This window comes from Taudactylus pleione, unplaced genomic scaffold (genome assembly GCF_031769625.1).
Source record: "Taudactylus pleione unplaced genomic scaffold, aTauple2 ptg000977l, whole genome shotgun sequence".
NCBI lineage: Eukaryota > Metazoa > Chordata > Amphibia > Anura > Myobatrachidae > Taudactylus > Taudactylus pleione.
In genome coordinates this window covers 635282-653245 of record NW_028285378.1, presented here as the reverse complement: position 1 = coordinate 653245, position 17964 = coordinate 635282, and the positions used below count along the sequence as shown (strand labels likewise).

Genomic DNA, 17964 nt, shown 5'->3' with positions numbered 1-17964 from the left:
ATAACTAATTATAACTAGATGTAAAGCCTTATAATAGATAAGAAGTAATTCAATTTTGTGATGAAAAATAACCTAATAATTACAGATTGCAAAGAGCGGTTACACAGGTAACAGCACAGCTATGGTGTAAGTGTGAGGGGGTTTATATACAATTGGGAGATATTCTCTTAGTCCACTGTAGCCATTTATTCCACCACTTCAGTTTCTTATACTGAATAAAAATGGGTGTGGCTTAGGTAACTACAAAATAATGTAATGACTCTTTAGGTCAGTTTTTCTTTTTTTAAATATTGGACCGCATCTATTAGTTTTTAGCAAATTGCACATTATTTAGTGACTCCATATGCATCTATAAGTACTTATGAGTGATTCTGACCTGTACGCATCTCAGTCTTTTCTCTGTGACAGTTGAATGGGGAGTCAAAAGGGCAGCAGCAGGGCTTTGTCGGGGGCATATAGCCAGAGATGAGTCATGAGTATGCCCAGTGCATGCCAAATTCAGGCTCACCTCTTACCCGTAGTATGGGGTAGGTGTAACTGCCGATCATAGTGATAAACTAGGTATAATAAATAAAAATTATACTACAAAGAAAAGCTGTTGGTACTGCATACCATTAAGAACCATAAAAAATACACTGTATGTATTCATATACACACACACACATATCTATATAGAAAGTGTGTCTTTCTGTCTGTCTGTCTGTTTGTCCTTTATGCACGGTCAGAGTTTTGGACTTCGCTCCACCAAATTTGGCATAGTGGTGTAGTTTGACCAAGATTAGGTTTTTGCCAAGGTTTGAACTTCGTCAGTGCCACATACTGTCACACAATCCCTAAAATTGGGGACACTCTTAAATTACAAAGGTTCTGGGGTTGGCTCCAGTGGAAATTGGGAGTCTGCCAAAAAAACCTGAGAAAGCTACAAAAGCATCCTTTTAATTTCAGTCTGAGCAAACTTGACAACTCATGCCAAAAAACTGTGAGAAAGCTATAAAAGTATCCTCTTAACCTCAGTCTGAGCAAACTTGATAACTCATGCAGTTTCATAATAAATCCAGAACCTCTGTGTAACCTCTGTATAACTAGAACTTTGTGGGCCACATAGCAAGATCTGAAAAGGGCCTCCCCACAGAGGTATAAAAAAAACCATACATTTGCCCAAACACAGAGCCCATTCATGATATGCCTTACAGAAGAATTGATGCAGTTTGAAGGCAAAAGGTGCTCACCAGCGGCGGCTCCTACCCTCTTTGATGAGGGGGGCTGCCCCCACTGAAAAACGACAGGGTCACTCACCAGCTCCTGCCTCCTTCCTCTTGCTGGGACCCGGCACCTGTGCAAACGATCTGTCAGGCGCCGGGACCGGCACTAGCAGCGGGGAGCCACACATGCTCATGTCAACGGCTTCCAATGGGCTGCATTGTCTGCAGGCCCAAGGAGCCTGTTAGGGCTGGCGGAAAGGCAGAGTAGCGACTTCGTCCTGGAAGCCGCCTTCTGCTAATAGCAGCCAGGACTGACAGTCCCAGGCGGAGGAGACACCTCCCCCTGGGGCTGCCTCTTGTATACGTGACTGGCAGGTGGCGCTTCCAATAGGAAGCCACTACCAGTCACAGTGTAGCCAGTGCAGTCACGGACTGCACTGACTACACTGAGGGGGTGGATTTTGCTGGGGGATCTGAAGCCTCGCAGCCGCTAGGCAAAATCCGCCACTGGTGGTCATGCCAAATACTGATTTGATTTAGATTTCTCTTCTGTTCATTCACTTTGCATTTTGTTAATTGATAAAATAAACTATTAACACTTTTATTTTTTAAAGCATTCTTACTTTGCAGCATTTTGCATAACTTATTGCATCAACATCAATGCTGCAACCATTGGCCAATACAAGCTGTCTTTGTGCATCAGACCATATACAGAGATTTTTTCTATGTAGGGAAAGTACATTATAACTTGCTGAATGTTTTCTATGTCCCTCTTCGCAGAACACGGCACTATCCTTAAGGCTCTGTCCACCGCCAACCGAAGTCTGAGGAGCTGTTACCTGGAAGAGATGCATATACTGCCCAGCAGCCAGCAAGAAGCCATCCTGAGCTTACAGATACTGCACAGCAACCGATCTCTCTTTGTGGGATTAAACCATGGAGTCCTGAAAGTTCCCCTGGAGAGATGCTCCATGTACCGGACAGAAGGGTAAGGTGGGGAACCATTTTGGATTGACTGGATGTGATGTATTATGAGTGATTTATCTGACTGCGAGATATGAGGTTCACAAACGGGATATTTTCCATACACTGACATTTTTTCATGTGTTGTGTTTGTTTCTGAATTGTTTACTTGGCTATATGTTCTTTTCTTGTCTTTTATGTTTATATGGGAAGCTTATATTATAGGTAATATGGCTGGCACAATTGTGTTAAGTTGGTATGGCTGGCATGATTGTATTAAAGTGGCATGGGGACAGGCTTCGACTAAGGTGTATGGGGACACGCATATATTAAATTGGCATAATAGTTGTATTAAAGTAGTATGGCTGGCACAGATGTATTAGGGTTGTACGGTAAGCATGGTTGTAGTAATTGATATGGGGCACGTGTATATTATGGTCTAATGACTGGCACAGTTGTATTTAGGTGGTATGACTGGCATGGTTGTATTAAAGTGGTATATGCATTCACTTGTTCTACATTGTATTCATGTGAAAGATCAGAAATTAAAGCCATTTCTGCTCAGCTGATTGGCACTACACAGGAAGCCCTGGGATGCGCTGTGTAGTGTCACAGTGGTCACTTAGCAGTGGAAACATCTCTGAGCAGCTCCTCTGATGATTTCTCTGTCACGTTCCACAAAGTTTTATCACACTTTCTACAGCATTCTAAAATCCATTTCTACTGCAGGGCTTTGGTGCTGTGATATCAGTCCACAAAATCAAGAGACACTTCATTTGTAGCTGTTAGTCTGCAGCTCAGCTGCTTTACCAGGGAAAATCACATTTCTAATAATTTGGTGTTCTGTAAACTCCCGGAGTATACAGACAGTGATGGAGCTGTCAGCCAGATATTTGCCATTACTGTGCTGTCAGTGGCATATACATGAATGCACTGTTACTACTGCATACTGTGAGCCAAAGAATACACTGTTACTATACTGCCAGCCATAGATACACTCAAGCTATACACTTAGCCATAGATATGATGTTACTATATAGCCACAGTCAGCCACAGATACAAGATTGCTATAAAGTCTTGCATAGATCCACTGTTACCATACATTGAGCCATAGATATGCTGTTACCATACAGCCAGTTATAGATACACTGTTAGTATACCATCAGTCATAGATGCACTGTTACTAAACTTTCAAACTTAGCTATGCTGTTGCTTTTAAGTCAACCATACAAAGTTATCATACTATAAACCATAGATATTCTGTAACTATACTGTGAGCCATAGAGACACTATTAGTATACTGTGAGCGATATACACTGTTGCTATACAGTCAAGCATACATATTTACTATATCGTTAGACATTGATACAATGTAATTATAGTCAACCATATAAAGTTACCATACTATGAACCATAGATAAGCTGTTACTATACTGTGAGCCATAGATACGCTGTTAGCAGCCAGCCAGCCATACATATACTGTGTCTAAACTTTCATCCATAGATATGCTGTTGCTATTAAGTCAACCATATAAAGTTACCATACTATGAACCATAGATATACTGTTACTATACTTTGAGGCATAGATACACTGTTGATAAACAGTTAACCATACATAGTTGCTATATTGTTAGCCATAGATACACTGTTACCACGCAGTCATTCATTGATATGCTGTTACAATACTGTCAGTCATAGACGGGCGTAACTAGGTATTTGAAGGTCCCATAGCAAAAGTTTGTAAGGGCCCCTATTCAGGGCCGTAGAGAGCCTGGCCGGGCCCGGGTAAAGGAGGGGGTGTGGCCTACGGCGCCGCGCTCCGGGAAGGGGCGCGCTGTAAGCCCCCCAGCCTGGCGCTAAGCAGTGGGAGGCGCGATCAGTGTGATCGCTCCCCCCCACAGCCATAGGAGACTGCTCCGGCTGCTGCAGTGAGATCAGTCTGCTTTCCAACCCTCTGTTTCTTTCCCCCGCCTTTCCTGTTCCTCCACTCTCAATCACCTCCCTCCATGGCCTTGCTACCCCACCACTAAGCCCCATTCCCTCCTGGTTTGGCCTGTCACATCCAGGGCTGCCAAGAGAAATTCTGGACCCAGATACAGCAACATCCTGTGGGACCGCAGCATGTAGGGTATGGCTGCACCCATTTGTGGGTCTAGCATGTGAGATGCACCCACTCACAGGAGCATGGCAGAGCACCCAGCTGGGACTAAAGTATTCACTACTGTATTAGGATGGCAGGACAGTCCCATAATAGCTGCATTTTTATCAGGATGTATTTAGATGCAAAAATTTAACACACAAAAATGGAAGCGCTACAACTTTATTTTGTACATCTCTCTGTATGAAGAATTTAAGACATAACATCAGGTCATCTTAAACACACACATTCTACAGCACATATCCTAACCCACTGCTCCATGCTCCTTCCTCACTATCTACCCCATCTGTGTCGTTCCTGTCTGTCTGCCCCTCCCCTTTAGAATGTAAGCTCTCACGAGCAGGGCCCTCGACCCTCATGTGCTTCTCCTCCCCCTACTCATAGTATCTTTTACTCCTAACTGCCCAATTGGCACCTAACACTTGGTTGCTGAGGCCCTGCTGCTTGTGTTATGCAGCAATGTATATAAACCATGTGCTTGTCTTGCATTGCTTTGTATTACTATTAACTTTTTCTTGTGTGCTCATTTATGTACTGTGTAAGGCGCTGTGAAACTTTGTGGCGCCATATAAATAAAGGATGATAATAATAAGAAGAAGAAGAACAAAGGTACACTGACATTTGGGATCCCACAAGAATGTTACATTGACAGTTTCGGCCGGATTCAATTAGAGGCAAAAAGTGCTGTTTGGGGAAAAGTTTCCGCGGATTCTGACTTTGCGCCTGTTTTCAAAGTACAGTATCTCCATAGTCAATTCCAGGACGATTTCACCTAAACGGAAAGTTTGAATAGCAGGTGCATAGCAGGTGCAAAATCGCTATTTTGAGGTGCAAACGTGGGGAGTCGACTCAGAACCCTAGTGACAGCCCCCCAAAGGACAAATCAGCAAACAAATTTAAAAAAAAATTACCTCAAAACACCCCAAAAAAAGTACTTTACAGACATAAAAATATGCTTGCACCCATTTTCAAGTACCCCAAATTTGACTGGACTACTTATTTTTCACCAAATAATACTGCTTTATGCCATTCTTCACCACTTTTACAAAGACGCTAATAAGAACCTATTTAACCACTTGCCTGGCACAGTCGTATCAGATACGACCATGCCAGACTGGGCTTTCCCTGACATGGTCATATCTGATACAACCAGTCAGAAACACACAGTGGGCGGCTTGCTGGAAGTTAACTTCCAGCAGCCGCCCACCTCAGAGGGACCTGCTGGTCCATCTACACTTGCGGCTCCCCCTCCTTTGTGTCCCGATCACTGCTGGCCACAGTGATCGAGCCCCAGCGGCACCCCCCTAGAAGCAGCAGCCACGGCTCATGTAGCCGCTGCTGCTGTGACCCGATCACTGTGGCCAGTAGTGATCGGGCAGCCATTTCAGTAACAGGCAGTAGTGGCGGCTCTGGTAGCCGCCGCTGCTGCTATGTAGCCGGGCCGCTAGCGGACACCCTCCCGCTGCGGCTCCAGATCACAGTGATCAGTGTGATCACTGTGAGAGAAGCAGCAGTGGCGGCTCTGGTAGCCGCCGCTGCCGCTATGTAGCCGGGCCGCTAGCGGGACACCCTCCCGCTGCGGCTCCGGATCACAGTGATCAGTGTGATCACTGTGAGAGAAGCAGCAGCGGCGGCTCTGGTAGCCGCCGCTGCCGCTATGTAACCGGGCCGCTAGCGGGACACCCTCCCGCTGCGGCTCCGGATCACAGTGATCAGTGTGATCACTGTGAGAGAAGCAGCAGTGGCGGCGGCTCTGGTAGCCGCCGCTGCCGCTATGTAGCCGGGCCGCTAGCGGGACACCCTCCCACTGTGGCTCTGGATCACAGTGATCTGTGAGATCACTGTGTTAGCCGCCGCTGCTGCTACGTACCACGGCAGCCCCTCCCACTCCTGTCCGGCCTCAGCTCCACCTCCCCAAGTCCCCATGTGTCCCGATCACTGCTGGCCACAGTGATCGGGCAAAATATAATATTAGTAATAAAATATGTGTATATATAGATATATATATATATATGCACATATATATATATACGGTATATATATGCATATATATATATATATACGGTATATATGCATATATATATATATATATGCATATATACCGTATATATAAATGTATATATATATGCATATGTGTGTGTATGTATATATATATATAGATATATAGATATATATAGATCTATATATATATACACATATATGTTCTATATATATATACATATATGTTCTCTACATATATATGTTCGATATATATATGTGTATATATATATATATATAATCGATAGATATCGCAGAGCCTCTGCTTAGGGATGGCAACCAACCATCGATGGTTTGCAAACATCGATGGTCTGACTGAAAACAAGTGGTTTGCCATTGCTGGTGGCCATCTATGTTGCACCATCGATGGTAGCCATCAATCGATGTTTAGGAACCATCAACAGTTGTGGTCTACACAGATCTTGCCCAATCGCTAAACAATTGATGGCTTCTAACGATGGTTGAACCATACGAGCTTTGGGGTCAAAGAACAATGACACACCGACATTTGAGGTCCCAGAACAATGACACACTGGCAATTAGGGTCTCAGAATAATAATACATTGACACTCGGGGTCCTATGACAATCGTACAGTGACACTTGGGGTCCCAGAACATTGGCTCACTACCACTTGGGTACTGAGAGCAATGGCACACTGACACTTTGGATCTCAAAACAATGGCACACTGACACCTGTTGTCCCAGAACAGTGGCACACTGACACCTGTAGTCACAGAACAATGGCACACTGACACTTGGGTAACAAAACAATGGCACACTGATACTTGGGGTAACAGAACAATGGCACACTGATACTTTGGGTAACAGAACAATGGCACACTGATCTTTGGGGTAACAGAACAATGGCACACTGATACTTGGGGTAACAGAACAATGGCACACTGATACTTAGGGTAACAGAACAATGGCACACTGATACTTGGGGTAACAGAACAATGGCACACTGATACTTTGGGTAACAGAACAATGGCACACTGATACTTGGGGTAACAGAACAATGGCACACTGATACTTGGGGTAACAGAACAATGGCACACTGATACTTGGGGTAACAGAACAATGGCACACTGATACTTGGGGTAATAGAACAATGGCACACTGATACTTGGGGTAACAGAACAATGGCACACTGATACTTGGGGTAACAGAACAATGGCACACTGATACTTGGGGTAATAGAACAATGGCACACTGATACTTGGGGTAACAGAACAATGGCACACTGATACTTGGGGTAACAGAACAATGGCACACTGATACTTGGGGTCCTAAATAAAATAGTAGTGAGACACTACTCTGTGCTATCTAACTCCGTGAGTAAATGTAACACCTTCTATGTAATACCTACATAGATACTGTGCATTCTCCATTATTACATACAGTACAATATACTGCCTTTTACATTACCCTTCTTATTAAATAGAGCTGTATCACTAAAGGAGGATGCACGTGTTGATCCTGTCTTCATTTATCAAAATGCACTTCTCTTTACCGTGTGCAGCAGAGCTCCTCACAGTGACTGTAGTAGGAGGGTCTCAGTGACCATATTGTTGTGTCTGATATTATTCTCAATACTAGTGATTTAACAAGAAAAACCTCTGGTATTCAGAACAGCTTGCTTAATGTATTTTTCATGATACATTGTGTAGGTTTCCTGTTTACTTATATAAATAAAGTGCAAAACAAATATTAACACCAGTATACTTATTATATGTACAGTATATATCTATTTAAGGGCAGCACTTAATGTAGAGTACAGAGTTAATTCTATCACACATTCATGTCATTCATATAAATGCAGTCTAATAGATTGGGATTATTGCAGATAGCAGTTGTCTAGGCCCCATTTAGTGATTGGGGGTGACTGAGTGACTCAGAGGTATTTGCTATTGCAGTAGCAGCTCATATTTTGTAGCTGTCATTACTGCATTTTTATTCTAATGCTGCGGCTGATGGGCAACCTATTGAGACGTCCCCCGGCTGCCGTAATGTGTTTACAAAGAGGCACTATAGGCAGACCATTGGCCACACCATCAGACATTGCACCTGCCCTATGGCAGGCGCAGAATGTCCGACTGAACATGGCAGCTGACACTAGCACCCGCACCTGGTATACACCCCCCAGTTACCACCCAGAAACTCCCATGGATCTGCATGCAATCCATTAGCGTCTCTGTACTGTAACCATCAGGACACATTACTGCAACACACAAGCTATTTTCTGAACTTATAATTAGGAAACAGCAGTATACACATCTGACATTATACACTGTAACACACATTTTCCACAAGGAATCATTAATCATGCAGATAGATTAAGGACTAACAATGCTCCTTGCAAAGCAGTGGTGTCTTTTGCTGCACACTGTGTCTGCTTGCTAATTTATATTGTCCCTGGCGCACAGCGTGTCATGTGTCAGGATTGTGTGTTTGCCCCTTGAGTGTATTACATTATAGCAGAAACTGGGTGCTTATCTCTCTAATTTGTGCAGACTCACGCTGGCAAAGACGCAGAGAATCCCTGGTTGTTCAAGTTTATGGAAACCAAAACGAGGAGCATTGTAGTCCTTAATCTATCTGCATGATTAAAGCTCATTTGGCAGTGGTGCATTTTCCTTTAAATGATTATACAACTCCACAGCCCAAGTTTCAAAAACAATTAAAATACTTTGCACAGGACACAAAAGTAATTCCCCGCTCTGGTCTGATGGTTGCACCCAGGCAATTGTCCCAGTTTGTCTGTGATATTATATTAGTTTTGTTGTTGGAAACCCTGATGTTGGCTCATGCTCATGCACATTTGTGATGCATGGTAAGAAACATGTGGGTTGCATAGATATCAGGGTAATGGGGCCCATTCATGTACAATGGATTGCCCCAATTCCCCATTCTGCCGACCCCGGGAATCAGGGAAACCCAACATGTTGAAAATCCTCGATCCCGACCAAAAAGGGATTTTTTTTTTTTTTTTCCCTGATCCGCCAACGGATCGCCGATCATCGATGGCAGTGGGAATCAGGGCCATAGATGTATGGCCAGCATAATTTCCATTATATTTTTATTTTATTATATTGTTTCATAATTACAATATATATTACAATATTGTATTGTGTTTCATTAAGACATATTTACTGCTTTTTATATCATATAGTTAAATATGTATTACCCCTTAGGACAATGCTTCCAAGGTGGCCTTTCCCCTTTCATACCGTAGTTTTTCCCAGGGTTCTGCTGGTTTTATAATATAAAAGACATCTACGTTAGAGGGGAGGAGACAGCTTAGATTACTTACATTGGTATCACAGTTTTGCTTATAAGTTTATGTGATGATGTAGTAATATATGGCATGTGCACAGAAAGCAATGCAACATACAGTAATGAGGGTCATTTACTATCAATGCTCAACACTTGTAGCTAGTAAGACAATTAACATTTTATTTGTTGCTATTACTTACTATTACTATTATTACTTACTGCAGATTTCCACCTTTCTGTAGTTGTAGTAAATTACTAGGATTTTTAAATGAATTGTACCCAATGAACGCAGTTTGTAGCATATGACTAAACACCCCTGTGTGATAGGAAATGGGATTTTTTGACACAGCCCAAAAAAACAGGTTGTAGTCTCATTTAAGAGTACTGTAGTGACCACAAGATTCTGCTGCAACATATGGGGTAGTATTTAAGGAAAAGTAATAAGAGTAATGATGAGTAAATATATTGGGATTACTGAAGTATTTGGGTCCTGTTCACCTGTACTCAATAATCAGCTCTTATTATAATGTGTGGCGAGTGTGGTATGATATGTTGACAGTCACAATGTCGACATTCATAATGTCGACGTTATGGCTGTTGACATTGTCATACTGTTGACAATGATCATGTGGACAGTGATGAAATATTGACATGTTACATTGCTGACACTCATCCCTGGTGGCCCAGCGGTCACTTACCTGCTCCTGACTGCTGTAGTGGCTCCAGTGTGGCTTTCGGGTCCTGGCCTTCATGTGACTGTGACTTCCGGGTCAGAGCTGTGTTCCTCTGGCATTCCGGTAAGTAATTCTCCTCTATCCCTAACCCTAATCCCGATCCCTAATTCCTCTAGTGCCTAGTCCTAACCCCGCAGCCTAACCCTGACCCTCCCACCCACAACCTAATGTTGACATTCTAAGAATGTTAACACGTTGACTGTTGACATTGTGGTGTAAACATTATGGATGTTGACATTGTGATTGTCAACCTTTTGACTACATCCCTGTGTGACATCTTCTAAAATGACATAAACAAGGAACAGGTTCTTCTACATACTGTACACAGAATAAATCACTATTCATGTTGAATGCAATGCGGGCTGTTTCGTATGGGGCCCATATGGCTTAATACAAGTTAGCTTCAATCAGTTCAGACTCTTCCACATATCGCTGTCAAATCAGCCTGCATACTCTGAATATTCTATTAATAATGATGGATGTTGCAGCTTTACAGGACAGAAGAAGGTTGAGATTTCATAAGAGAAATGTCTTCCTGACAACCTGCCGCAGATATTTTTACAGCGGAAGATTGAACAGAACGCATATTCTGAAGTCTCAGCCAGACTGGACTGTCAGGAAGACAATAGACTCTGCATTGTTTGGCAGATAAAGAGAAAATTTTGCTTAAATTATCATTTATAACATCTGAACGGCTGGAATCTATTCTCTGCTAAATGAGTTCTGGTTGATAAGTAAATTCTGGGAGTGAGTGAGGCGTTATCAAAGCACATATATATTGTAATACATTCTTAGTCAGCAACAATTCTATCTACAATTACTATTTCATACCATATGGCCGCCTCATGGCTGATGCTATTGAACAGAGTTTTCCAAACGCTGTGGCTGAGTTTTCATGTTAGCATGTTACTTAGTTATTACACACTATGGACCAGAGTTATGCCGGGTACACACTAGACCACAGGTTCTCAAACTCTGTCCTCGGGAACCTAAACAGTGCATGTTTTCCAGGTCTCCTCACAGAATCGCAACTAAATTAATTAGCTTCACCTGTGGATTTTTTTAAATGTATGAGGCCAGGATGTACTAAGGTTGCAGTGACCATTCCGCCAATCACCACAACCTTACTAATCGCATATGTACTAACATATGCGATTAGTTTAGCAAAGGACAGCTCTTGCGATAAGAGCTGCCCTTTGCGAAGCAGCCGACGCAGGGTGACAGGGTCTCCGTGGGATCCCGCCCCATTCGAGCCCCGGGAACTTGCTGCTGGTCACCTGTGCAGGAAGCCCAGGGCTCCTCCTCCTCCTCCCTGCACCCGAAGAAGAAGATTAGGAGGAGGAGACGGGGGACCCAGGAGGAGCGTGGGCTGGCGCCCATGGAGAAATGGTGAGTGGGGGCCAGCGCTGGGTGACGGCGGGGCGGCGGCGAAGCGTCGGGTGTGGGGTGCGGTAAGAAGCCCATAGGCTTCTATATGGTAACGCCAGTTTTTTCTGGCGTTATCCTGTGCACCGATAAAAGTGCGGCCGAGGCTTATAACATATGGAAATGCTGTGAACACCCTGTTTTCGTGGTTTTTACCGCATTTTTCCTTTAGTACATCCCGGCCTCAGTGAGTAATGAACACACCTGTGCACCTGCTGGGTCACCGGAAAAACATGGACTGTGTGGGGTCCTGAGGACCGAGTTTGAGAACCACTGCACTAGACGATATGCCGTCCAAACCGGCTGGTCGGACGACATATCGGCAACATCCTGTGTGTCACCAGTGACATCGTCCGTTGGACTTGCATGCATGCCGAATGCAGCATAGCCCCCGCTGACGCTCCCGGCATCGAAAGTGTGTACGCACTTGCCGATTGCCGCACCCCGCCTGGTCCCATCGCTAGCATGGTCGGCACACACTAGACATCGTCTAGTGTTTACCGGCCTTTAGATGTATAATAAGTGTCATTTTCACTAAGAAAAAAGTGCACGCAAAAAATATTTCCAACCACATGCTGAGCTGTACACAGTCCTAGCCTCAGTAACACATCACTCATCTCCCAATATACTCTGTGCTGCTGTGGAGCCTGCTTCTTCCTCTATATAACTTTCAGTCTGTGGCTTCCTGCTGCCTCCATTCTCCTCCTCACATCATATCTCTGTCCCTGTCACATTTAGTCCTGTCCTCAGTAACACATCACCCCTCTCCTGATATACTCTGTGCTGCTGTGTAGCCTTCTTCTTCCAATACAGTATATCTTTCAGTCTGTGGCTTCCTGCTGCCTCTATTCTCCTCCTCACATAATCAGGGCCAGATTAACAATAGGGCGGATGGAGCCCCAGGCCAACGCAAAAAAATAGGCCCATAATCATGACAGCATTATGTTGAATAGCCACCAGCTGGCCACTCTGACGGCTATAAATTATAAGTATTAAATTGAATGTCTATTTTCCTAACAAAATGATGCAATGTTTATACTTTTACATATTTAGGGCCCCATTTATCAACGATGCATAACCCCTTTAGCGCTCACTAATCCTTTCTGTATTGTTAGATTACTGCTGTTTGTCATAGCATCGTTCTCGCCATCTTTAGATGGCGAGAGCGATGCAGTTCCCATTGATGGCGATGTGGACCCGGAGCAGCCTTTCTGGCTGTAGTGAAGCCTTTCAGGCACTGCTGGATCCCTGTGTCATGCACATGCGCAGACGCACCATCGCACTTGTGCATTACACAGGGGCCGGCCCTGGCAGCTGCCAGCAGCCAAGTGGAGGACCTCGCAAACAAAGAGGACTTTGCTGGACCTCGATGGAGGGGTAAGTATTGTACTAGTGCCATTTTCATTTGTATCACAGTGATACTAAACGAAAAAATTACGCTGGTATTTACATTCGTTCATAAATGGGGCCCTTATGGAGACTTTGGGGCTGATAGTGTAGGGAACAGCACTGGTGACACCTCCTCCGCTTCTCACAATAGGCCCTTCAACATTTTCAGCCCCAGGCCCATGTGGCCCTTAATCCTTCCTGCACATCATGTCACTGCCTCCATCACATGCAGTCCTATCCTTAGTAACACATCACTCATCTCCCAATATAATTTGTGCTGTGCTGCTGGAGTTTCTGCTCCTTCCACTGTATATCTCTCAGTCTGTGGCAGGGCCGGATTAAGGTCTGTGGGGGCCCCTGGGCAACAAACGTGTGGGGGCCCCTCTATATACAGTGTATATATATATATATATATAGACCCACACACATACATTATTATTATTATTATTATTATTATTATTACCAGTTATTTATATAGCGCACACATATTCTGCAGCGCTTTACAGAGAATATTTGACCATTAACATCAGTCCCTGCCCCAGTGAAGCTTACAATCTATGATCCCTACCACATGTACACGCACTTACACACTAGGGTTAATTTTGTTGGGAGCCAATTAACCTACTAGTATAATTTTGGAGTGTGGGAGGAAACCGGAGTACCCGGAGGAAACCCACGCAAGCACAGGGAGAATATACAAACTCCACACAGGTAGGGCCATGGTGGGAATTGAACCCACGACCTCAGTGCTGTGAGGCAGTAATGCTAACCATTACACCGTCTGTGCTGCCAATATATATATATATATATATATATATATATATATGACACACACACATTATATATATGTGTGTGTGTATATATATATATATATATATACACACACATATATATATTCACACACAGTACACATATACAAATATACTTACTGCTTCAGAGGCAGGGAAAGGCATATTGGCCAGCAGTAGCAGAAGGGGGCGGAGCCAAATTCCAGGGGCGGGGCTTAATCGCGAGCTGCGGCAGGCGGCTCCGATGACAGGAAAAAAAACAAAAACCAGTTCATCTTGGGGATTGGGGCCGGGGACAGTGTGTGGAGGCCCCGGGACAGTCGCCCTCCCTATAAATCAGCCCTGGTCTGTGGCTTCCAGCTGCCTCCATCCCCCCTTTACATCATATCTCTGTCCTTGTTGCATGTAGTCCTGTCCAATGTAAAACAATTATATATATATATATATATATATATATATATATATATATATATATATACACAGTGCCTTGCAAAAGTCTTCACCCTCCCCCTTGGCTTTTTACATTTTTTGTTACATTACAACTTGGAATTTTATTTTTTTCTTAATCTGAATTTTATGTGATGGATCTGCACAAAATAGTCTACTTTGGTGAAGTGAAATGAGAAAAATATATATAAAAAAGAATGTTTAGAAATAAAATTCTGAAAATTGGCATGTGTATATGTAATCACACCCTTTGCTTTTTACCTTTTTGTTACATTACAACCTGTAATATATTTATTTATTTCATCTGAATTTTATGTGATGGATCTGCACAAAATAGTCTAATTTGGTGAAGTGAAATAAGAAAAATATATATAAAAAGAATGTTTATAATTACAATTCTGAAAATTGACATGTGCATATGTAATCACCCCCTTTGCTATGAAGCCCCTCAAAAGTTTTGGTGCAACCAATTACCTTCAGAAGTCACATAATTAGTGAAATGAAGTCCACCTGTGTGAAATCTAAGTGTCCCATCTTCTGTCAGTATAAACACACCTTTTCTGAAAGGCCCCAGAGGCTACAACACCACTAAACAAGAGGCATCACACCATGAAGACCAAGGAGCTCTCCAAACAAGTACAATTCTGGGTTGGGTTATAAAAAAAAATATCCCCTGGAGCACCATCAAGATCCCCTGGAGCACCATCAAATCCATCATCATCATCAAATGGAAAGAACATGGTACCACAATAAACCTGCCAAGAGAGGGCCGTCCACCAAAACTCACAGACCGGGCAAGGAGGGCATTAATCAGAGAGGCAGCACAGAGACCAAAGGTAACCCTGAAGTAGCTGCAGCGTTCCACAGCAGAGCCTGGTTTATCTGTGCATATGACCACAATAAGCCGTACACTCCGTAGAGCTGGGCTTTATGGAAGAGTGGCCAGACAAAAGCCATTACTTAGTGATAAAAATAAGAAGACACAATTTGAGTTTGCCAAAAGGCATGTGAGCGACCCCCCAAATGTATGGAGGAAGGTGCTCTGGTCAGATGAGACTAAATTTGAACTTTTCGGCCACCAAGGAAAACACTATGTCTGTCGCAGACCCAACACATCCCATCATCCCAAGAGCACCATCACCACAGTGAAACATGGTGGTGGCAGCATCATGCTGTGGGGATGTTTTTCAGCAGCAGGGACTGGGAAACTGATTTGAGTCGAAGGAAAGATGGATGGTGCTAAATACAGGGATATTCTTGAGCAAAACCTGCTTCAGTCTGCCTGTGATTTGAGACTGGGATGGAGGTTCACCTTCCAGCAGGACAATGACCCGAAGCATACTGATAAAAGAAACACTGGAGTGGTTTAAGGGGAAACATTTAAATGTGTTGGAATGGCCTAGTCAAAGCCCAGATCTCAATCCAATTGAGAATCTGTGGTCAGACTTGAAGATTGCTGTTCACAAGCGGACAGGGGTGTATCTAGTGATCCAAGCGCCCCTGGCAATGTAATGGACTGGTGCCCCCCCCTATGCAGTGTCCCCAATAGTAATCCGCCAGTAGTAATCCCCCCTATGCTGCATTGCCCCCCGTAGTAGCCCCCCTATACATTGCCCCCAGTAGTAGCCTCCCTATACAGTGCCCCCCAGTAGTAGTCCCCCCACACAGTGCCCCCCAGTAGCAGACCTCAGTAGTAGTTCCCCCCTATACAGTGCCCCCAGTAGTAGTCCTCCCTATACAGTGCCCCCAGTAGTGGCCTACCCCCTAAATTGCCCCCAGTAGTTGCCACCCACCCCCTAAATTGCCCCCAGTAGTGTCCACCTCTATACAGTGTTCCCAGTAGTGGCCACCCCCATAAATTGTCCCCCCCCAGTAGTGGCCACTCCTATACAGTGCCCCCCAGTAGCGGGCACCCCCTCATAAAGTGCCCCCAGTAGCGGCCACCCCTATTTCAGTGCCACCTCCTGTAGTGCCAGGCAACACACACAAGCACATAAAGAACAAAAAAAAATTTAAACTTACCTGATCCCCGTTCTGAGTCCCGGCCGCTCTTCTCCTGGATGGGAGAGATGTCATGACGTATAACGTCTTTCCCATCACATTTTGCGGGGGGTGCCGGCACACGGAGCTCATTAGTGAGCTCCAGCCGGCTCCCTCCCCGGACGACGCAGCAGCTAATGAGAGTCTGTCTGACTCTCATTAGCTGGCTGCTATTACAAACACACAGCTGCTGCTGGCGGCTGTGTGTTTGTAAACTGTGTAGGGCATACCGCTATCACTGCGGTCTGCCTTACACTTGTGGGGCCGGGGACTTGTCCACCCCTTGGCTACTGGTGGTATACTGCCGGGCGGCGCCCCCCCTTTGGTCGGCGCCCCTGGCGAGTGCCATCCTGGCCAATGGGTAGATACGCCCTTGCAAGCGGAAACCATCCAACATGAAGGAGCTGGAGCAGTTTTGCCTTGAGGAATGGGCAAAAATCCCAGGGGCAAGATGTGGCAATCTCATAGAGACTTATCCAAAGTGACTTGCAGCTTTAATTGCCTCAAAAGGTGGCTCAACAAAGTACTGACTTTAGGGAGGTGAATAGTTATGCACGCTGAAGTTTTCTGTTATGTTGTCCTAAATGTTGTTCGACTCACAATATAAAAAAAAACCCACAACTTCACAGTTGTAGGCATGTTCTGTGAATGAAGTGATGCACACCTTCAAACAATCCATTTCAATTCCAAATTGTGAGGCTACAAAACATGAAAAATACAAAGGGTGGTGAACACTTTTGCAAGGCACTGTGTATATATATATATATATATATATATATATATATATACAGTCAGGTCCATAAATATTGGGACATTGACAGAATTTTCAGATTTTGGCCTCTATTCACCACCACAATGGTTTTGAAATGAAACAAACAAGATGTGCTTTAACTGCAGACTTTCAGATTTAATTTGAGGGTAATTACATCCAAATCGGGTGAACGGTGTAGGAATTACAACAGTTTCAATATGTGCCTCCCACTTTTTAAGGGGCCAAAAGTAATGGGACTATCAAATCAAAAGCAATTTCATGGACAGGTGTGGGCTATTCCCTCATTATTTCATTATCAATTAAGCAGGTAAAAGGTCTGGAGTTGATTCTAGGTGTGACATTTGCATTTGGAATCAGTTGCTGTCGACTCTCAATATGAGATCCAAAGAGCTGTCACTATCAGTGAAGCAAGCCATCATTAGGCTGAAAAATCAAAACAAACCCATCAGAGAGATAGCAAAAACATTAGGTGTGGCCAAATCAACTGTTTGGAACATTCTTAAAAAGAAAGAACGCATCGGAGAGCTCAGCAACACCAAAAGACCCGGAGACCATGGAAAACTGTGATGGATGACAAAAGAATTATTTCTCTGGTGAAGAAAAACCCCTTCACGACAGTTGGCCAAATCAAGAACACTCTCCAGGAGGTAGATGTATATGTGTCAAAGTCAACAATGAAGAGAAGAGTTCACAAGAGTGAATATAGAGGGTTCACCACAAGATGCAAACCA

The 17964-nt window shown here is 44.0% G+C and overlaps 1 protein-coding gene across 2 annotated transcripts in view; it reads left to right on the top strand.

The window, feature by feature from the left end:
• The window catches only part of SEMA5B (semaphorin 5B), a 583078-nt gene that overhangs the window by 416849 nt on the left and 148265 nt on the right, over window positions 1-17964 (top strand). For both annotated transcript variants that reach the window (XM_088460747.1, XM_088460748.1), the window contains one exon: window positions 1983-2190. In XM_088460747.1, coding sequence (XP_088316873.1) covers window positions 1983-2190 — 208 coding nt within the window. The remainder of the gene's footprint in view (window positions 1-1982; window positions 2191-17964) is intronic.